At 45.0% G+C, this 22,349-nt stretch overlaps 1 protein-coding gene across 3 annotated transcripts in view; it reads right to left on the bottom strand.

The window, feature by feature from the left end:
* DPYS (dihydropyrimidinase) overlaps window positions 1-14,541 on the bottom strand; it is a 78,244-nt gene extending 63,703 nt beyond the window's left edge. For 2 of the 3 annotated variants that reach the window (XM_045805816.2, XM_045805818.2), the window contains exons 1-2: window positions 14,158-14,541; window positions 105-263 (exon numbers count right to left, since the gene is read on the bottom strand). In XM_045805816.2, the coding sequence (XP_045661772.2) occupies window positions 105-263; window positions 14,158-14,421 (423 nt within the window). In that variant the 5' untranslated portion in view covers window positions 14,422-14,541. The remainder of the gene's footprint in view (window positions 1-104; window positions 264-14,157) is intronic. The other variant, XM_045805817.2, reaches the window with a different exon arrangement.
* Between the last annotated feature and the right edge of the window lie 7,808 nt (window positions 14,542-22,349).

The raw sequence follows: 22,349 nt of genomic DNA, 5'->3' as shown, positions 1-22,349 counted from the left end.
TTATGTTTTGACATGACCAGTTTCTTGATCTTGCACAGAGCAAGGGCTAGGGGACTAAATGGAAGAAATACCACCCCCACCCCCCACCCCTGCTGCTGGTTCACCTGGTCACTCCACCATGTCACTGCCACGTGAAGGCTGTAGTCGCAGCAGACTTTGGGGTCAGCCCAGCTTCGCCAGGTCTCGAAGGCCTGGAGGAGGGAAGCGCCCTTCTGAGGAATGGCAAAATCCATGATCATGGTGGTGCCTCCTGCCAGAGCAGCCTGGAATCACAAGAGGGTTTCAACAGGTTAGCCACCAATTTTCTAGCTGAGTCATTGATCTCCTTGAATGCTAGCATTTGCAAGCCCTTGGGCAAGCCTGAGGGGTCCAGGAAATTGCACAACTGCTACCTGTTTAAAAGACCCGGAGGGACATGGGGAGCCTGGGTGGCTCAGTTGGTGAAGCGGCTGCCTTCGGCTCAGGTCATGATCTCAGGGTTCTAGGATTGAGCCCCACTCCCATCCCCGCTCCTGCATGCATTCATTCTCTCCCTCTCTCACAAATAAATTAATAAAATCTTTAAAAATAAACAAACAAAAGACCCAGAGGGACATAAATAGACTTCCCATAAATTAAAGTTGGAAGTACCAAAATTGCTAGAATTGCTTCTGAAAAATGACATGTCTGATGAACAGGAAATGGCTTTGGTCCAAACAATACGCTCGGACTGCAAGGAAAAACGGAGATGAAAAAATGGAGAAGACACAAAACTGTTTCTCCTCCAGAAAATTATATTGATTACTGTGAAATCTCATTTCATGAGAATGAGTCTTAGTGAATTTTATCTGCAACTGCCCAGGGCTCCATGCAGAACCTGGGAGACTCACATGGTGCCAGCTGCACCTTCATTCCCCCCAAACAACCGGGGCCTTTGTCTTCCCTTAACTCCCAATGCGCCCCTCTAATCCATCCCCACTGTTCTGGTCTTAGTTCAACCTCTTGTCATTCTTCCCCTTGATCTTTGTATCTCAAGTTTTGCTTCCACTCCCTCCAATACGAACTCCTTGGGGCAAGTAGAAGCACACACATTCCAAAGCACAAAAGTGACCACTTGACTCCAAAGGTTAAAACTGAATGCTTCTCACCGCCTCCAGAATGAAGCTGAGTCTTCTTAACGTGGTCTACAAGGCCCCCCATGATCTTGCTCAGCTCACATTTTCCTTGGTATATTATAGTATGTTAACTTATGATTCATTTTAAAAGTAAGTTAAGCAAGTTCCTTAAGTGTCTTTGATGAACGACTGAAATTGATTTTACTGAAACTAAAATCACGAGGTGGTTAATGTGCTTTTAACTGTTGTGGTCAAACAAGGTAGGGGAGGAAAACAAACAGAGCACAGAGGGAGGCTCGAGCAGTCCTTAAGGGCACTGACCAAGGAGGCTGACTAACTCCAGGGCTGGAAGCTCAGATTCAGTGGTTACCGGCTGAGAAGCCACCAGCCCCTCTCCCAGGTCCCTCTGCCTGCACCCCCATCACCCTCCCTGAGAAGCCGCTCAGATGCGTGGAGTGATCCCATGTCCCACCTGGTTTACTAGCTCTATTTTTGCTTACTTCAATAGATTTTTATTTTTCCTAAGTCATTTGGCCCCATTCCAATTCTTTTTGCTCTCAAAAAACCTCACTTTTCGAACAGGATTCTATACTTTGTCTCTACCTTTAGATAACATTGCCTTATCCACGGCAAACAATACTTATTTGCATTTCTTAAGAAATCCCTATTGGTTCATTACAGTAATGACAATACTAGAAAAAAAAATCCTCAGGCTCTGTATTTTTATTTGAATGCAGATTAATCTTCCTGCCTTCTTCCTTCTTAAAGTGTCTTCCCAGTGCATCACAGACATCCCTTGAGGATGAAGGGCATTTTTCTAATAGCAAGTGCTGTTAATTAAAGTGTTAGAAGAAAGTACTTTTTTAGTGTCTACTGAACTATGAAATCAAGCTTAAGGAACTATTTTTTCCATTCTTTCCATATTAAAAGTCTTCCATATTCAGGATGTGGGCAAAGCAGACGCACTGCTGATGGAAATAAAAGAAGAGGGCGCAGCCACTTTGGAAAGCAGTTTTTCGGAAAGTTAAACCTGGAGTTACCGTGTATGAGCCAGCAAGTCTAATCCTCGGCATGTATCCCAGAGAAATGAAAACACGTCCACACAAAAACCTGTGCACCAGTATTCAGAGCAGCGTTATTCACGATAGTCCAAAAGTGGAAACAACCCCAATGTCCATGAACTGATGAATGGATAGCAAAATGCGGTAGAGGAACGCTATGGAATCTCATTCTCCATAAGGAGGAGACACTGGCGCACCCCGTGGCTGTACCCTGAGCACGGCACGCTAAGTGAAGAAGCCAGTCACAGAGGATCGCGCACTCTCTGATTCCACTTGTGTGAAATATCCAGAAGAGGCCAATCCATAGAGAAAGTGAGTAGGGCAGTGGTTGCCTCGGGCTGGAGGGGTTGAGTCACCGTGGCAGCTAAGGGGGCACCTCGTTTCTTTTTGGAGTGATAAAATGTTCTAACACTGATTGTGGTGATGGTTGCTGGTATACCTTAAATGGCTGGATTGTATTATATATGAAGTATATCTTAATGAAATTGTTACCAAAAAAAAAAAAAAATGTCTACCACATGTAAGCCATTACATGGAGTGCGAGGGGGTGGGAGTGCCCACAAATAATCAGACAAAGGTTCTCTGCGTGGGTGTCTATGGTCTGGAGGGGGAGATGGAAATATGAATAATTATAATAAAATAACCAGTTTGTAATAACAGATAGCGAGCATGCTTCTACAAGAAGCAGTGGTCTAGAAATTGCTAAGGGGAGGTAAAAATTGCTAAGCTCCTTAGAAGAGGTCCAGGGAAAAGAGTACCAGGAATTCAGAGGAGGGAAGGATAAAAAGACCAGAGGAAGCGTGGACTTAAATGAGCATTAGGACACCCGCGTGAAGTTGCTAACAGGATAATGGTATCTCACTTGCAGGGAGGACTTCCTATGTGCCAGAAACTATTCTGATGTTCTCGATGGTTTACCTTTGTATTCATCCCACTCTGCAGATCTGCAGCAGTGAAGATTATTAGCCCCATTTGGGGGTTGAGGAAATCCAACGGCACTCGTAAATAACCTGACAAAGGCGGGATTGGAACGAGGTCACCAGGTTCCAGAGCCTGGGCTTTGACGAACAGCCAGCAGTACGGGGGTCACTTTGAGGAAGGGCCCATGCGGAAAAGCCAGCTGCTGGGCAGAAAGTGGTAAAGGGCAGAATTAGGACCTAGACTAGGGTTGATGCGAAGCACTGGTTGGTTCCAACAAGAGGAAGGCTGTGCTGTCAGCAGGGGCGCCAGGACTCTGTGAACAGATGCTGACTGGGATGAGTGAGGGCGGCAGATGAGGAGACAGAGGAGGGAGGCAGCTCTGGTGTGGAGGGGAGCGTGAGTGTGGTGTGGAGCATCCTGAGTGTGGGGTGCCTGGGCACATGTACACTCTGTGTTTGCACACAGAGAGAAACGCTGACCTGACACTGAGGAGCCATCAAGGGCTGGAGAAGGTTGTGGCAGTCACCTTGGAGAGGATGCCAGAGGGGTCCTGAGGATCCTCTCCTGGGCCGAAATGACCCCAGGACAGAGAAGGGAGACATGATAATATAAATCACAATGCATGCTCCAGAACATTCCAACACTTTGCAGGAAAGCAAAAATACCAAGCCAAGACAACCATTTACAGTGGCTGTTTCTGGGTGGCATGATGGCAGGTTAATTTCCCTCTAGTTAAATTGTATTTTTAATATTTGCTAACTTTTCTATAACAAAGCACAAGTTTTACAAGAAGAAAAAAAGGCTTTACAGATAGATGATCAAGAGGCATGCGTACACTATGTAAATATAGACTGTTGCTGGTCTTCTTGCTAGACTGCAGATGTGATGGTCAAAATGCCATTTTCTACAACGCCGGTAGATCAAAATTCCTGGGGCTAAAATTTGAAAGCTCCCAAATCAGGATTTATCACACCTGCTCCATCTCCCTAATTCCCAGGGAGCAGGAAAGGGAGAAGAGAACTGCCACTCACTCTCCTTTGTTTCTTCTTGCTCTGTTTCTCCTCCACACTCTTCCTCCCTCTCCTCCCCTCAACATGGGAACACATTTTGAGAAGCTCTACTGAATGGGAGGGGGTGTGGGCAGATGTATGGAAAACAAACCAGGCGGCATGTCCTGGCGATCAGCTGCCGGCCACGGTCTGTGCCCCAGCCTCCTCTGAACCTCCTTCCTCCCTCTCCCCTCCTGGTCTCCCTGGTTACGCAGGGTCCTTTCACTGCCCAAGGTTATCTCAAATCCCCGAATATCATTTCAAGACCTGAAATGTCCCCTTCCTTCCACTGGATCTGGGAAGCCACATGCTAGAGTGGCGGATCTGTAAACCCAAACAGAGTGTCAAGAAGATGTGTTCCTCCGAGGAGGTACTGACCTCTTCAAAGAAGAGCCTGTAAATGCCCAGGCCTGGGTTAAGCGTCCTATACACATTAGCTCAGTTAATGAAGCCTTGCTGCAGTCTGGAGAGGTACGAATGGTTTTCACTTTACAGCTGAGGATGTTGAGGCTCAGAGATGTCTAATGACTCTCCAAGATAACATGAAGGACCATACAACTCTGAGGGGTAAGTCTTCCTTTCAGCCTACTCTTCAACCCTACGCCGGCCATTTTTCCTCAGTCCCTCTTCCACGTCCTGGGATCTGATTTCCAGCCAGTTACCCCAGGTCATTGGTGAATCATTCCTTTGAGAGAGGTTGATAAAGTGAATCAACACCTAGGAAACCAAATGCCTTACAAAACAAAACAAGTCCCATCAGACTGTGAATTGGAAAGCCACAAATGAAATGTGGTTTTACATGGCTCGGTTGGTGTTCACCTCTGTGACAATCACTATTGAAATAACGTGTCCCTAGAAGATTACAAGGGCCCCTAGACTAGTACTCCTTCACCTTCAAGCACCTATCAGCCCCGGAAGAATCTCCTTTATTTAACAAACCACCTGGGGGTGCCTGGGTGGCTCAGTCGTTAAGCGTCTGCCTTCCGCTCATGGCGAGATCCCAGCGTCCTGGGATCGAGCCCCGCATCGGGCTCCCTGCTCCACTGGGAGCCTGCTTCTTCCTGTCCCACTCCCACCGCTTGTGTTCCCTCTCTCGCTGGCTGTTTCTCTCTCTGTGTCAAATAAATAAATAAATGTCTTTAAAAAAACCCCAAAACCCAACTGGTCAGAACATCACCTTCCTAACCCACCTCAGATATTTTCAGGATCTGTTTAATTGTTTTCTCATCAGACCCTTTCAGGTTCACTTTACAGATGTTCTTCAGGGTTTACCTAACGTTTGAGGAAAGAAAAGTGGTTAGGTAGGGGAGGGAGAACCAGGAAAGGGTGAACATTTCTCTCATATTTCTGGATGAACCGGAATATGTTTCCTTTGTTTTTACTGCTGATTGACTTCACTCCACTTTTATTTGTCAGATAGCCAAACAAAACGTATTTACCTTATCTAATCATGGTTCATAAATCAGTTCTTTCAGCTCCTAATTACTTTGGCTGTTCTCCCTTGAAAACCTTCCAATTTATCTAAAGCCTTCTTCTGGGGGGAGGAGAGCATGTGCTGTATCAGGTGCAAATGTGATAGAACATAAACTGAGATAAACGCCAAGCAACAGCAGGGCCCTAATATTACATAACACAAGATTCTATTTAAGAATGTATTAGGTTGTAAATCGTTATTGAAAGCATCCCAAGCATGTCTTTCTTTTGATGGGGTCACCAAAATTTTCATTTCTAAGATCATCCTGGAACAAGTGACTCTGTCTCATTAAAATCAATCATAGGACCTGATTAATTTACTCAAGTAGAGCAGAAACACATCCCTTAGGGAGAACCCCCTGGACTGAATTCTCAGCTTTCTCATAGTCTCTAAGCCTTATGAAAACAAACTTCATGATCCCGATTTATGTTCCAGCTCCAGAAGCATGTTTGGCTTTGTAAAGATGGCCTCCACATTGCCTGTCTCCTTGTGTCCCCAAGTCTGACACATTAGCGGCACCATCATCCATCCAGCTCTGCAAACCAGACTGAGGAGTCACTCTTGACATTTCTCTCTTCTTCTCAACATCCCCAGATCCAACCCACTGGCAAGCCCAGCTCTCTCCCAACCCCCGTGGGCTGCCTTCTACATATGCCATGAATCTCTCTCCTTCTGGCATCTTCACCTCTGCTACCCAGCGCCATCTACATCCCCTGACTGGACTACAGCAGTAGCCTCCTCACGGGCACCTTGTCCCCAGGCATGCTTGCCACTGCCAATCTTATATTGATTTCCCTTTGCTCTTAGGATGGAGAAAAGACAATTCTTTCACATCCCAAAAGGCTGAACTTCAGCTGACTTTTCCGCTTGCTCTTGAGTCACCTCCCTCCCAACCCACTCGCCCCACTCCAGTGACACCTTCCCTCCCTCTCCTTGGAGAGCTCTGTGCTCCTTTCTACCTCAGTGAGAGAGGTAAGAAGGAGCTTCCTCCTGCTCTTCCCTCCCAGACCCTCTTCTACTTGGTTCAGTGACTCTTAACCTTGGTTGCATACCAGCATCGTCTAGGGAAATTTATCCCAACCCTCAGAAATCCTGATTGGATGGACATAGTTTCATCTCTGTCTGTCCTGTGCCCATTACAGTGTCTGGTACGTAAATGTTCTTTAAATGTTTAAGGGAGTGTTAAAAAGAAAACCACAGTCCCAAGATGGAATCACTTATACAAGGCCAAGTCACCAAACCAGGGCTTAATACCTAACCAATTCGCAGTTTCAACTTCCCTCAGAAATAAATGTAGTCAGGAATTTTCTGGTCGTTACCAATGAGGTAATCTGTCACATGGGACCTCCCCATCCCCCAAAGTAAGATGAGGTAATCTGCATGGTAACACCCCATGCCCTTCCCCCTCAGGAAACTATTCATGAAACAATCCTTTCTTCTCTTTTGCTAATAACTTCCTTCCCCACTCTCCTTCCTATAAAAACCTTCCATTTTGTAAACTCCTTGGAACTTCTTTCTATTTGCCAGATGGGATGCTGACTGATTTATGAATCACTTAATAAAGACAATTAGATCTTCAAATTCACTCAGTTGAATTTTTGTTCTTTAAAAGGAGAAAAAAAGGGAGGGATCAATGAATTTCCCCCAATACCTATGAGATGGAATAATTTTGATGGTTCACTTTTCCAATAGCAAAATGAGAAAGCAGTATAAGTTACATGTTAATGTGACATTTCATTTTAGCCCTGGCCATGTAATTTTCTGGTTCCTTCTAGAAAAATGTTAATGTGGAATGTATACTCTGAGCGCTTAGGAAAGCTAAATACTCAGTTTTGTCCAAAGCTTATCCCCTAATCAGTGTTAACTAGGGTTGTTAATGTAACAGATTGGAATCCATATTTGCCTCAAATGGTTTTTTGTTTAAAAAAAAAAAAGATTGCATTTTGTTTTACTTTAAACTAACTTTTAAGGTCTTTGTTTTTATGTGTGAACAGATCCTCAGGGTTCAGGAACTCATGACTACCATGATAACAACTTCTCTGTTATACACAATAAAACATAACTGAAGAATTGAAGAGTCCTCCTTCAATTTGTTACTTGACAGTAATAGAAAGAGCATGAAGTGTAAGCGGACAGTAGACTCTGGGTAATTGCTCACTTAGCAGCTAAATAATTTGCTCAGAAACATAGCTTGTGATGCAGCAAGCCATTAGGACAGGCGAGCTTGCAAAAGGGAAAACACCAGACCTTAAGTTTTCACTCAAAAATAGTTACCATCATTAAAGTTAAGCCCACAAGTCCAAAAGTCTAATGTATATAATTCATTATTAGGGCCAACATAAATTAGAGCCCCACGTTTCTCTAGCGGGTCTGCCACTGGAAACAAAGACAACCATGGTTTTCATCTCTATGAGCGCAACCACAGTGCCTGCCACCTAGTGCGTTACCAAGAAATATTTGTTGACTGAAATAATATCACCTAACCATCAACTTGAAAAGTCCTTAGTTTAGGATTATTCCATATTAGATGGCAGTGACAAGGTGCAGAGCACGCCACTGTGGCATAAGAATCATGTCGAGCTGAAGGTATTTAAGAATAGGCGTGTGTGTGTGTGTGTGTGTGTGTGTGTGTGTGTGTGTGTGTGTAAACTCCCTTAGCTGCCTAAAAGCATCCCAAAAGAATTCAACTGTAATAAATCCCCTTCTAGGAAGTGTCACCACCAGGAAATTGACTCTTACCACCTGAGACTAGAAACCTGTACCATGCCTCAACAGACCTTTGTCACAAACTTTCATGTCTCCCACCTATTCTCTTAAAAGCCCATCTGTCTTCCCTAAAAGTCATTTGTTTTCCCATAAGTGCCCTCTCTACTCCCTCTCTTCTCTTATTAAAGGTCATTTATTTTCCCAATACGTGCTCTTCTCCCCTACCTCTCCCCTGTTAAGGCGGCATATAAACCCCAAATTTTAATTGCTTCTTGAGTCACATTTTTCTGTGAACTCGAAGGTGTGCGAAATTTAGAGACCTGTCTCTTCTCTTGTTAATCTGTCTTCTGTCAGTTAATTTGCATGCCTCAGGAACTAAACCTAAGAGGTTATAGGAAAACTTTTTCTTCCCGACAGTAGCATTATGAAAACTCTGATTTCTACACTACCTTTGCTGGACACTAAAAACACATGGTCCAGGCAAATGAGGGAGGAAACAAGCAGTGGAACTTAAAAGCATAGAGAACTTAAGCACGAAAACTGAAAGAAGATGTCCTAGATTCTGTAAAGTTCAGTGAAAGAATTCCTAACACACAACACTCTCAGTAGGGCCCCATTCAACATCAAGTTGCTTCAAATTAATCTTGAGATTTTTTTTTTCTTCCTCTGATTAGTGCAAAGATTAACTCTGTAATCAGTAAAGAGCTACTCAAGGAAATCACAGAATTATAAACTCTTAGAGCTGGAATAGGCAAACTACTAGCACAACAAGAACATTCAAAACTCAGCTTCACCAGCAATGAAAGAAATGCTTGTTTAAAAACATTAAGAAATTCTATGTTTTTCCAATTAAATTGGCATTGATTTTTTTAAGGCAGTAGCTACAATTAGCTAGGATTCAGTGAAATGCGGATTATAATATATTGCTCATGGGAGCACAAATGAAGAGTGAGCTGAACATATGTATTAAACTCCTTTAAGACCAATCCAATATTCTTTGGTCCAGTCATTTCACTCTAAGGGGTGATTTCTAAGTCAATTATCAAGAATCTGTGCAATGATTTCTGTCCCAACATTGTTATACCAGCAAAAAAAACCCTGGAAACCACCAAAATGTCCACCACCGAGAAGATGGGAGGGGAGATATGAACAATCTGTGAGACAGGATGAAACAAGGGCGGCGCATTGGGAAGAAAGGATGAATCTGGTTTAGAACACGCTGAGTTCAAAGCACTTGTGGGACATCCAGGTTGTGATATCCTCAAACAGGCAGAATAGAAGCCTAATGCCCAGAGACACCAAGACTAGAGAGAAAGCTCTGAGACTCAGCCTCAGTGAGGCTAACAGGGCCATGGAAATCACGTTCTCCAATGATAGTCAAAGTCCCGGACAAATGTGTGATGAACAAGACTGTCTCTAAAGAGTATGCAAAATTATTAGAAAATGTTTACATGCCCCCCCCAATGAAAAGTGTGAAAATACAGGAAGCAAAATGTTAAAATCGTAGGTGAATTAAATATTATTTTCTTCACACTCAACTGTATTTTCCTTTTTAAAAAGCAAACTAATATATATTGAGCAACTATAATGCTCCAGCATTTTCCTGTAGGTCTGGATAATGAATAATATATATTGTTTCCATTACTTCCAACATTTTTTTTTAAATTGAAGTTGTTCTTCTGACCGATGCATCCTCATACAGACAAGATAATGTTAACAACCCTGAGAGAAGAAATGACTTGCCCAAGGTCACACAGTCAGCCCACGCAGCCTCTGAAACCCCGCCCAGAGCTCTTGCAAGCAACAGAAAAAGGGATTTGGCTTGCGACCAAGTCTTCTGAAGCACAGTTCTCCTACAAGGTGAAGAAATTCTATAAATACACCGCAAACGCATGCTTAATCACATACCTTCCACTGCCTTATTATAAGTAATCAGCTTGATGGCACTTTACCAAAAAGTTCCAGAGTAAAGTATAATTTCCTTTCTTGATAATTTTGAAGACTTTTTGTCCTATACACAAAAAAGTGTTCTGCGTGTTTTCCCAATTAAAAAAAAAAAAAGATCCTTCCTCTAGCAACTGATGCTGCCAGATTTTTAATGTGAGTCCACCTACTCTAAGCTGCATATATTCTGAATATTAATCAATATATATTTGAAAACTAGCCACGCTTTTGTAAATTACTCTCTTATCACAGGATGTAGTAAAAGCAAACTCGTAATTCCTTCAACTTTATCTAATTCACAATATCCATTTGAATAAAAAATCCCATTGTTTTTCCTCGTGGATATTGAATTATTGGAAGACGACTGTACATCTAGTATAGACCAACAACATGAAATATGATTTCTTTAAAGCAGAACATTATTACATCGGATAGAAAGCTTTTACCTGTAATTAAGGAAGTCAATTATAGGCTTTAACCCAACTTCTGACATAAATTAGATTTACAAAATATGTAACCTTTGGTTCACTTATATTTCATTTTTTAAACTGGGCCACATCACAATCTGGTGATCAATAAACAGAATACCACAAACACCATCCCTTCTACGTGTCAGATATTATAAACGATCAGCCCGGGGCGTGCAGAAAGCAAACGTTTAGAGCCCATCTCCCGAAAGCATCATACATCATTCTTCCTTTATAGCTTTCTGTACGTAAGGATACATTTCTGTATCCTTAGAGATGATGTGGCCATAAATGCACGTACAAATGCCTCACAAACCTAATGCCTGAGATGTGTATTTATTTTGATAACCTTACCTGCCTCTAGCTTTGGGAAGGTGAAGGGCTACTGTATTTCTTAAGGATGACTTTGCTCAATTTTGCAACTTACCCGGCGTTTTCATCCCATCATCCGCCAGTGGGACAAATCTAAACATGACCTGTTTTTCCAATAGTTTCAGAAAGGAAGAGAGCCTAGTAGGTAAGAACTAGCAACAGCGGGCAGTAAGGAGTCTGAAGAGCCGCTTGGTCACTTACTGGTGTGTGACCTTGGGCAAGTGACTTAAATTTCAGTTTCCTCAACAGCAAAAGGAGATAATGACACCTAGAGTGTCCGCAGATGAACAGCTTAGCACTGTGCCCAGCACTCTGAGTGATGGATAAAATAAATGTTACTTTAACGGAATTAATAAGATGTTTTCAATGTAACGTAATTACAGTGAAATTACTAAGATGTTTTCAATGAAGATGTAATAGACAGCAGGATCAGCATCTACGAAAGACCTTTGTTCCTATTTCCCCAAACCAGAAACTCCACCAACATTGCCTTGGGGATTATTGTGAAGACTTTATAAAAGAGGACAAGGTGACTCCATAATGTTCCTTTCAGAACTCAGGCCAATACTTCAATGCCCATGTTTATCTATATTCACCCATCTGGTTCCCTTCTATGGAGTCGCCTCTGTTTCTGGGTGCAGGAGAGGTTATCTCCTGGGATCCAACTAGTTTTGAAGTAGACTTCTGTAACTTAGTGTCTTTGTGAGTACTGTTCAACACTGAGCCTTTGCTGAATCTTTGACCTTAACATCTCTGACTATATTGTTTAATTAAGACCATTCCGTTTAATTAAGATCCTAAGCTCATGAAGAACATGTTTTTTGCTTAATAGTCTGACAAACTTTAAGTATGGAAATACCTAGAGAATCCGCTGGTGGATAAACTCTTTCAAATGTTGATGACTATAATAAGATAATAGGCTCCAAAGACCTGCCTTCTCACTGTAGAATTGTAAATCTCTCCATGCTAGGAATCCCTGAATGGCCAGAGAACAACAGATAGTCAGAAGACTGAACAACAGATAGTCAGAAGACTAAGACCCACCTGTCAGGGCCTTGGGGCACGCACAGATAATCCTGAGAAAGGGAAGTAACGTTCCTCCTCTAGAGCGTTCCAACCCCGCCTCCTGGCTGCATCTCTGGAACCTTGTAAGAAAAGGGGAGATGCGGAGGGGAAATGATGCTAGTGGGCCTGGCAACTGATGGTCAGAGGGAGCAGCTTGGCACCTGGCAAAGAGGGGTGTCACCTCGCCATCAGCAAAGCACTTTGTTAGTGATGAGCCCGTGACAACAAAGTGTGTGTACTGTAACTGACAGGTTACAAAATTTTATATACAGGTACACACATACACACTTATACATACATGCATAATATGATCTCAATTATGTAAAATAAAGCATATTAGAAAGCATAAAAGCAATATACCAAAACAGTCGTCATGGAGTTAAGAGATTATGGGTACTATTTTTTTTTCCAATTTTGTACGATCATGTATTGCTTTTACATCCCAAAATTTTACTTAAAATGTAAAAAATAAGTTCATTAAATTTTAGGAAATTTTACTTTCTAACAAAAGGGCAAAACGAACATTCGGTTTTCTCGACAGATAATGGTATGTCCTACAAAAGACTTTGATCGATGCCCTGATGGTAAAGGTTAATAATTAGTAACTAGGAGTAAACTTTCCAAATCTTGATGTGAGCAGCCGGCCCCAGACCCTTCTCTCTGGGTCAAATGGTTCTTTTTTCTATTAAACATTCTACTCAAGCTTAGATGACTGAGAAATGTGGAGGGGTGTGTGTAGAGAGAATAAAACTATTTGAGAGAACTTAGCAAGGTAAACGAACTATTGTCGGAACTGCTTTGAAAGCTTGCACAACTGAGTAGCCCGACCTGTTTCACACCCAAGCGTTTAAAGCCTTAAGCATATCAATATTTTCACTCTGGAAAGAGCCATTTTTCTCCCTGCAGCCCCAAAACACAAGCCTCAAGGAGGGTGAGGGCTGGGCTTTAGCCAAAGTGCTGAGTGGGGTGGTTGTTTGTTTTTTTTTTTAAGATTTTATTTATTTATTTGACAGAGAGAGACAGCCAGTGAGAGAGGGAACACAGGCAGGGAGAGTGGGAGAGGAAGAAGCAAGCTCCCAGCAGAGGAGCCTGATGTGGGGCTCGATCCCAGGACTCTGGGATCACGCCCTGAGCCGAAGGCAGACGCTTAATGACTGAGCCACCCAGGCGCCCCCTGAGTGGGGTTTTAACTCTGTGTAGCTGTAAGGCCGCCCAGGTCATCTCCAGATCTTGTTCTCAGGAGCTTTAGAGAAACTTTTAAGGTTCTTTTATTGACCAGAGCCTCCAGGCCTTTCTGTCTAAAGAAACCCAAGCGTCTCCCACCTGGGTTTGGTGATCTGCTACTCCCGCACCATCAGCCAGGCTGCCGCTGCTCCAGCAGCAACGATCAGACCCCTATCTGAAGTCCCCTGGACAAGCCGCTTAAGAAGAGACGGGGCCAGGTGGCCTGGGGGCCAGCGGGTGCTGGGAGACCATTCCGGAATATTTCTCTTCTCAGTTCTTGTCAGGGCTGTGTCTTTTCTACCGGGGGGTGGAGGCAAACACTGTGGACACGGTGGGCTTCCAGCGTGCCCAGACCCGTCATCCCCCGGGCACGCTAGGGGAACGGATTTTTCATTTGGTTTTGGCTGGGGACGGAACAGCGGGAGAAAACGGCTGCGAGCACCCACTAAAAAAAGATTCTACAGATACCACGAAAAGACGTGTGGACCTCCACAGAATACCAGTGTCCACGGGGAGGGGAGTGTGGGGGAGTACAGAGCGCAGAGAAACCAGGGTGGGGGGGCAGGTGGCCTTAAACTTGTCGAATTACCTAAGGGAGGAGGAGAGGGCGTCGGGCTCGGCCCGAGCTCGGCTCACGGCGCGAGAAGGGGCGCCCAGAAGAAGGGCGCGCGCGGGGAAGGGTCACGCCCGGCTCCACAGCCGCTCGGCCGCGGCGGCCGCGGGGGGAGGCCCGAGAGCTCGGCGGGGCGCCCGGGCTGGAGGGCGCGGCGGCGCGGGTACCTTGGTGCCCTGGTGGAAGTCGTCCACGGACCGCGAGCCCATGAAGGGGAACTGCATGTGCGTGTGCGTGTCGATGCCGCCGGGCAGGACCAGCTTGCCGGCGGCGTCGAGGACCCGCAGGCCGGCGGGCGCGCTCCCGGGGGGCAGCAGGTCGCGCCCGAGCGCCCGCACCACGCCGTCCTCCACCAGCACGTCGGCCACCTGCGAGAGGTCGTCGTTGACCACGCGCCCCCCGCGGATCAGCAGCCGCGACGGCGCCGCCATGGCGCGGGCGGCCTCCTGCACGGTCCCCGAGGACGGCGGCAGCCTCGGCTCCCGCTCCGAAGCGCGGGCGAGCGCGCAGCCCAGGCGCCGGGGCCGGTGTCTGGACGGGCCGCGCGGGCGGACTCCTCCCCGGAGGGCTGGGCTGGCGCCGGCCGCTGGGACGGGCCGGCTGTGCGCCGCTCCCGCCCCGGGGTCGGTCCCCCGGAGCCTAGCTGTCGTGGGAGGGCAAAGTCTTGCAGTTTTAAACATCTGTTTTCCTTTATGAGAAAAGGCACTTGGGGGGGGGGGAGATACACCTTATCCCTTCCCTTGAAGACGAACGTGGGACACACACACACACTCACTCACTCACTCACTCACTCACTCATTCACTCAGAGAGAGAAACACCTGCATCAACAATGATAATACCCACGCCAGGAAAAACCACTTGATCTGGATTTCCTTGTAAAAATATTCTTTATATGAGGAGTGAATCACCTCACAGTCCCAGTATTTGGCAGACACAGAGTGAAAGTTCAGAGTGAAATACTTAATCTATTTGAAACCAAAGCGGTTTGGTATCAGCTCTTCTCCAGAATGATGCAGTACAGACCAGCAAAGTTTCCATGGAAAACAGCAGGTAATGTAACTCTAAAGATCTGGGTTTTTCCTCAGGTTTTACCAAAGAAACTTATTTAACAAATACTGGCTTTGTAAGGACTGACCGCTGGGACAGGGGAAGGGGGGGTGGGTTAGATAGAGGGGTAAGTGATAAAGATAAATGACATTCTCGTCCTCAAGGAGCCAAGAGCCAATGGTGACACACACAGACATTTTGATATGTGACCAAATATATAAAACAGAAAATTCTACCTTTGAGAGAGGATAAAGATAAGAGTTTAGAGGAAAGGGAGAGTGGACTTCGTCTTGAAGAAAATTAGGTATAGAAGATTCACAAAGAGGGGGCGCCTGGGTGGCACAGCGGTTGAGCGTCTGCCTTCGGCTCAGGGCGTGATCCCGGCGTTATGGGATCGAGCCCCACATCAGGCTCCTCTGCTATGAGCCTGCTTCTTCCTCTCCCACTCCCCCTGCTTGTGTTCCCTCTCTCACTGGCTGTCTCTATCTCTGTCGAATAAATAAATAAAATCTTTAAAAAAAAAAGATTCACAAAGAGATATTTGAACTAGGACATGGAGAACATGGACATAAAGAGATGAGGGGTGGGAAGCGGAATGACATTCTAGGTTGTGGGAACAGAGTATGTAAAGGCTTGGGGAGGTGATGTCAAGTCAAGTCTGACAGAGCTAAACAACTGAGGACCACCCCTCACCCTACAGGGGAAGAGGAGGTGGAGGAGGAGGAAGAGAAAACGGAGAAGGGGGTCAGAGAGAAGGGGGACAAGAAAGCACTGCATGAGGGAAGACAGCAATACAGAATTTCAAGAAGGGCACCAGGATGGAATGCTGTAGAAGGATTGGAGAGTGTGGTAGACCCCTGCTGTTCCAGTCCCTATTCTTGTCCTTATTCTGGTAACAGTCACTGGAGTTTCTCGGGCTGGAAATCCTCCACCCACCAGGAAGCCCTCACTGTGATGGGTCCGGGGATGGGCACGTGTCCCAAGGCGACTCACTGTGCCCAATGAAAGCAGATTCTAAGACTTCTGTTAGGTGGAGCAGATAGGGAGTTTATTCCTTCCTGCTAGACTTGAATCTGGAAGGGCATAAACAAGAGGCTTCTGGAAACCATGTAGACAACGCGGCTGTTAAGTGAATAGAGCCAACACAGAGGACATGAAGGAGAAATGGAGAGAGACTGGGTTCTCACATTCTTGGAGCTTCTGAAGCTATCCGTGCTTCAATTCCCCTCCTCCCCTGTTTGTGGAAGCTGGTTTACTTTGGGTCTTCTGTTACTTTCAACAGTCAACTAACAGAGGCTGGGAAGATACTTTTGAGTTTGGAGACAAGGCAGTCACATGCGACCTCAGGGATGGCATTTTCAATAATGGAATGCAAGGTATGGCCAAATTTCCTCAGCTCTCAGATTATACACACGTCAAAATGATTAAAAATGAGAAAGCCTCAATAATTTCAAGTTCCGGATTGGGCCATCAAGCCAGAAACAAGAAATCCAAGAAGGTTATACAATTGTTATCGAAAGGGAGTTGTGTAAAGGTGAAAGGAATAATTATAAATGTAATGAAACTCCTACAGGCTATTCATATAACACACCACCCTAGGAAAATAAGGTGGGATGTCACGGCGGTTGGGATATCCTTTCTGAAACTGTCCAGGTGAGTGATTTCAAAGGTTTCTTTATTTTAGGTATTTTATATCATGAAATGCCCAGCAACACAACACAAAACAAACTTCCCACATTTCATGAACTCAAACTTTGATCAGAAAAGGGGTTTGTAGACTGTCACTGAAGCAGGAGGATGTGGCTCATTGAGATTCACTGAGAGCAACAAAGAGAGTGGGGAAGTTTAAGGAGAAGCGTTAGCTCGCAGGAAGAGTTATTCGCCTTTCTGGTGGGACATCTGGTGTCCCACACCAGCTCACTGGGCAGGAGGAGCCTGGCCAAACATACTCCTTGGAGGAAGCGTGTCCATAGAATAGCCTGCCTCTCTTGGCCTCTTTTGGCTTTGTCCTGCTCCCCTGCCTCCTTACCCAGATGTCTACAGTGAACAAGGATTTGGGAGACAGAGATGGGATGTTGGTGGGAAGCAAGACTGCCGTTTTGCATTCCTCCTCCTGGGGAAGAGTCGGGGTGACTGACTCACAGAACAAACTGTGTCTGAGAGCACGTAACTCCTCAGAGGACTAAGTGACGCTCAAAGGCTTAACCGCAGAAACCAGCCCTGACTGATGGTTTAGAGGGGCAGCAAGGTAGAGGAGAAAATCGTGACCTCCTTCCCTGAGTGCCTTGCGTTTTGGGGGAAACAAATCCACCGGGCCCGGTGGTACTTAAGTCCTCAGCAAGCCTGGTGCCCAGGAGTTTGCTTTCCCTATTCTCCTAACCTGTCCTGCTCCTGCTCTGGGCCCCTGTGGCCCTCAGAGGGTTTCAAGCCATCGTTCATGGGCAGAGGGAAGGGACGCTGAGGGTGTGTGGGCAGCACAGAGGAAAGAGAGGACAGGACAGAACTGGGCGTCTCCAGAAAGCACGCCCCAGTTCCCTGTCCCACCCTGGGATCCAAGTCCCTGGCAGGGTAATGAGGTTAAATGTCAATCAGCGATGAAAGAGGTGAGTAGGCAGCATGGCTAGGTCAAGACAGAAGAAACTCAAACGAGGAATTGGAATTAGGAGTCTAATCCTGGGTCTGATGCCAACTTCTGGTGTGAGCTTGGTCGAGTCACTTACTCTCAGGGTCTCGGTCTCTTCAACTGAAAAACAATGAGTCAGGTTAGCAGGACCCACCCCCTGTGCTTTTAGAGTTTTGTGATTCTGTGAACAGGGACAGAAGCCGGAGACCAAGTAGGACTTGCCTTTGAGATTCAGGACTATTTTATTTCTGGTCCCTCCACTGAAGCAGAGGGGCTCTGCTTGGAAAGGGTGCCACAGACAGAGTGTATAACCTGCCGTCACCAGGGGACGACGCTTGGTGGGACTGATCTTGGAGTCTGTGTGCTGATGAGCAGGGATGACATCTTTATCACGGCTCAGCAATGACATGCATGGCAGGTGGGAGTGGTCCCCTGACTCTGGAGGGCCAGAGGGAGAAAGAGGAGCTGTCATTGCACAGCTCCAGAGGGCGCTCTTCCCTAAGCACCAGTCCTGGGTAGAGGGAGAAGACAGTTGTCGTGAGTAACAATACCAGCATCAGTAGCTAAGATTCATCAGGCACTCAGGTCAAGTCAGGACTGGGCTGAATACTTTACGTGCTTTGTTTTACTTCTCCCGCACATCTCTTTGACCTGAGTACTGTTTTTTCCTTTAACAGATGAGCCTTTTGAGGTCAAATGGTTTGCCCAAGGTCACATAGCAATAAATACTGGAGGTAAGCCATTCTGGAACCTGTAATTTACCCATTACATGACTCCAGATTCCAAAGCCAGGTTCAGCTCCTGGCTGCACTGGGGCCTCAGGTGACGTGAACGGACAAACGAATATCCAGGAGTGAAATCTTACGTCCCTGACACTAACTTCAGACCTCCAGCGCTGGTGATGAAGCTGCCCACAGTCACCTAAACTGTGGTGACCTATTGCAGAGCCATTCTGTGTCTGTGTTCTTGCTCAGGTAACCAAGGTCAGGAGTGGTAAAATAACTACATAAGTAGATAAAGTTATAAAGTGGACATTTTTGTAACAAATTAACAAGTCTCATGGGACCAGATCCAACACACCCACACGGACATGCCTCGGCGGAAAACTTTCAGACATGTTATTGTGTGAGTCCCAGAAACTCAAGGAAAATACCTCTTTTAAAAAATTAAAAAAAAAATTCTTTTTTAAGTGGGGAGGCCAATGCAAGGCTTGAACTCACAACCCTGAAATCAAGACCTGGACTCATGACCTGAGCTGAAATCAAGAGTCAGATGCTTAACCGACTGAGCCACCCAGGTATTCCTCAAGGAAAATTCTTTTTAAGTATTCTTATCTCCTACAGCGTCTCATCCTACGTGGTTTTTATTTGCTTGCTTGGTTTTTGTTGTTAAAGCATTCCGATGCAAAGCTGGCCGGTCTAGGCACGCCCTGTAAAGCGGCTAGAGCAGTGCGCCTTCGTTTCCTAGGGCTGCTGGAACAAAGCCCCTACGAACATGGCAGCTTGACAGAACACAAATTCAGTCTTTTTGGGTCGTGGAGCCAAAAGCCCAAAATCAGTTTCTACTGGACTGTAGTCAACCTATGGGCAGCGCTGTTCGTTCTGGGGCCTCCGAGGGGAGAATTTGCTTCCTAGCTCCTCCGGCTTTTGGGGGGTGCCGGTATTCACTGGCTGTGGCCTCACCACTCCCATCTTTGCCTCCACGATTACAATTGCCTTCTCTTCTGTGTCCGATCTTCCTCGACCCCCCTCTTATAAAGACACTGTGATTATAGTCAGGGCCCACCTAGGTAACCCAGGATAATCTCCACATTTCAAAATCCTCAACTTCATATCCGCAAAGTCCCTTTTGCCCGGTAAGGCAACATCCACAGCTTCCAGGGTCTAGAAAGATATCCGGGTATCTTTGGGGCCCCTAATTCAGCCTATGATAGTGCCTGTCATTGTTCCCTTTGAACAAAAAGACACTATCTTCTCAAGTGGTGGCCTAGGACCACTGGGCTCTGCTCAGAGTTTTCTTCTGCCGGCAGTACTAACCTGTCCTGTGCTTCCAAAAACTCTCCTGTAACTCACTCAGAATGTGCCACAGTTTCCAAGTGATTTTGGTCTTTTTTAGCAAAACTTATTCCAGCAATATAATAATACTTAAGGAAATAGTGAAAGTGCTCCGTGGATTACAAAGAGTATAAGAAAAAAAAAACGAATGAATGAATGAATGAATGAATGAATGAGCTTGCACATTGGAGCCCAGCTGATCTGGATTTGAGTTCTGGCTTGTCACCTATCATCTGTGGATACTTGGCTAAGTTTCTTAACTAGTCTAAACAAGAGCAAATCATTTAAAAAATACTATTTGGACTTTTGTTGAATAGACCAAGATAGGGCTTGAATATTGTATTTTATATTTTTAAAAAATTTTAATAAAAACACTGTAAAATATAGAGAGTAAAATTCATCTTGTTTGGGCATATAGTACTATGAATTTTGACAAAGACATGCGACCTTTTTTCATGCCACTACCACCACAATCAAGATAGAGTATTTCCAGCATCTGCGAAAGTTTCCTTGTGCCCCTTTACAGACAGTCTTCTCTGCCCTCAGCCCTGGCCCCTGGCAACCACCATCTCTTTCTTGTCCTTTGAGTTTTGTTGACTTTCAACTTGAATACAAAGTGAGCTGCAGATATCTGCAGAAGAGTTTACCTACTTTCATTCTAGAAGTCATCTTCATGTGGAAAACACACACAATGGAATATCACTCAGCCATCAGAGAATGAAATCTGGCCATTTGCAATGATATGAACGGAGCTAGAGGGCATTATGCTAAGTGAAATAAGTCAGAGAAAGATAAATACCATAGGATTTCACTCATATGTGGAATTTAAGAAAGAAAACAGACGAACATATGGGAAGGGGGAAAAGAAAAAAAAAAAAAGAGAGCGGGAAACAAGCCATAAGAGACTCTTGTAGATAGAGAACAAACTGAGGGCTGCTGGTGGCAGGTGGGCAGGGGATGGGCTAGACAGGTGATGGGGATTAAGGAAGGCACTTGTGAGGAGTTCTGGGTGTTGTATGTAAGTGATGAGTCACTGAAGTCTACTCCAGAAACCAATACTGTATGTTAACTAAAATTTAAATTAAAAATAATAAATTAATAATAAAAAAATAAATGTCATCTTCAACTTAGTGGCACTCTTCCTGTGCCCGACATCTAAAGCAAACCCCCCTGACGCTGTCAAGATCTAAAGCAAAAGGGATTCGAGGCAGGCCTTACTGGGATTTACTCCAGACCACACCTGGGGCTGAAGCAGGGCTAGCAGGCTTTGCGCTGGAGCCCTCCCAACACCTTGTTGAGACTCGTAGATGGGGGAGTAATCGGTGTACAGGCGAGAGCATGAGATTCAGAGACAGCAGGCAGGGGGCAGCCCCTCTTACGGGCACTGGCCCCACCCACACCGACGCCCTGTGGCGCAGAGCCTTCCGACCTCTGCACTGTCTAGGCCATCTCATTTTATACTTTTATTTCTCTCACATAAGGTGTTGGAGTTGTAGATCTTCCTTCTTCATAGAAATGTCGTTCATCTTCAATACTTCTCGGGAGAAGATTACTCTTTTTCTGTAAGAGGTACTTAGTACTAGACACGACAGACGCAGTGAAAATGGTGTAGTAGGTCAAGGATAATACCTGACTACCCACCTGTTACGTAACTGCGTACTTAAGGGCACTAATCTGCAGCCTCCGGGAAAACGCAGACCGCACCGTATTTATGTGTGTCATCACAGAGCTCTCAGCGGCACGGAAGAAGAGCTCACAAGCCCCGTGCGCACCTTGTCAGTATCACAGTGCAGGACTCTTTGGGGGAATTTTGCAGCGTTAGGTTCACATTAATCAGATCGCAGCTAAAAGTTTCCTTTAGACTTTTTTTGGAGCTCCAAACTAAGTGCCAGCTTTATTTCCTTTTCGATTCACACATTTGCCTTCAAAGAAGTTCCTTTGAGTGATAAGAAAAACAAGTAACCCCACTAATTGCATTGCGAAATAAATAACTGTAAATGCTAGAATGAACCACTAGGTGGCTTCTTGAAAAGGCCAAAGATTTTGTTTGGTTTGTTCAGCAACTTGTGTAAGTTACAGATAAGCTACTCCTGGTGACCTTATCTCTCTATTTATATTTAGTTTTTATCCTTCCTTTAAAGTTGGAAAGGAAAAGAAATCGTTTGTTTCCTTGAATATGACTAATGCATCATTTTTGCAGACATGTTAATATACAAGCATAATTTCATATTATAAAATTAGAACTTTCTAGATTTACAAAATATATTTTTCACATTAAACAAAGTTTTCACATTATGACGTCAAAGAGCATATAGATTGAGCAAATATAGTCCCTCCATAAATATTTGTGGGATAATTAATTGTTGAATTTGAATCCACTGGGGCCTGGGGTGAGGCCCTTCATATATGTTCTCTCATCTTGACAGGAATTCCATGAGGTGGGAAGTCTTAGTTCCATTTTAGAGATGTAAAAACTGTGGTTAAGAGAGGTTAATTGCTAGAGGAACACAGTTAGCTGATCAGATTTCAAGGCCAATGGAACAGAACTGACAACCTCTATATTACACTGCAAAATAGATGAAGACCATTTTTTCTGTCTTTAATTTGATAAAACAATTAGTTTTATCCTGCAGA

Source organism: Ursus americanus, chromosome 9, assembly GCF_024610735.1.
Source record: "Ursus americanus isolate L20-20 chromosome 9, mUrsAme1.1.p, whole genome shotgun sequence".
Classification (NCBI taxonomy): Eukaryota; Metazoa; Chordata; class Mammalia; order Carnivora; family Ursidae; genus Ursus; species Ursus americanus.
Note: the sequence above shows the minus strand (reverse complement) of the source record. Positions and strands in the feature narration are given on the sequence as shown.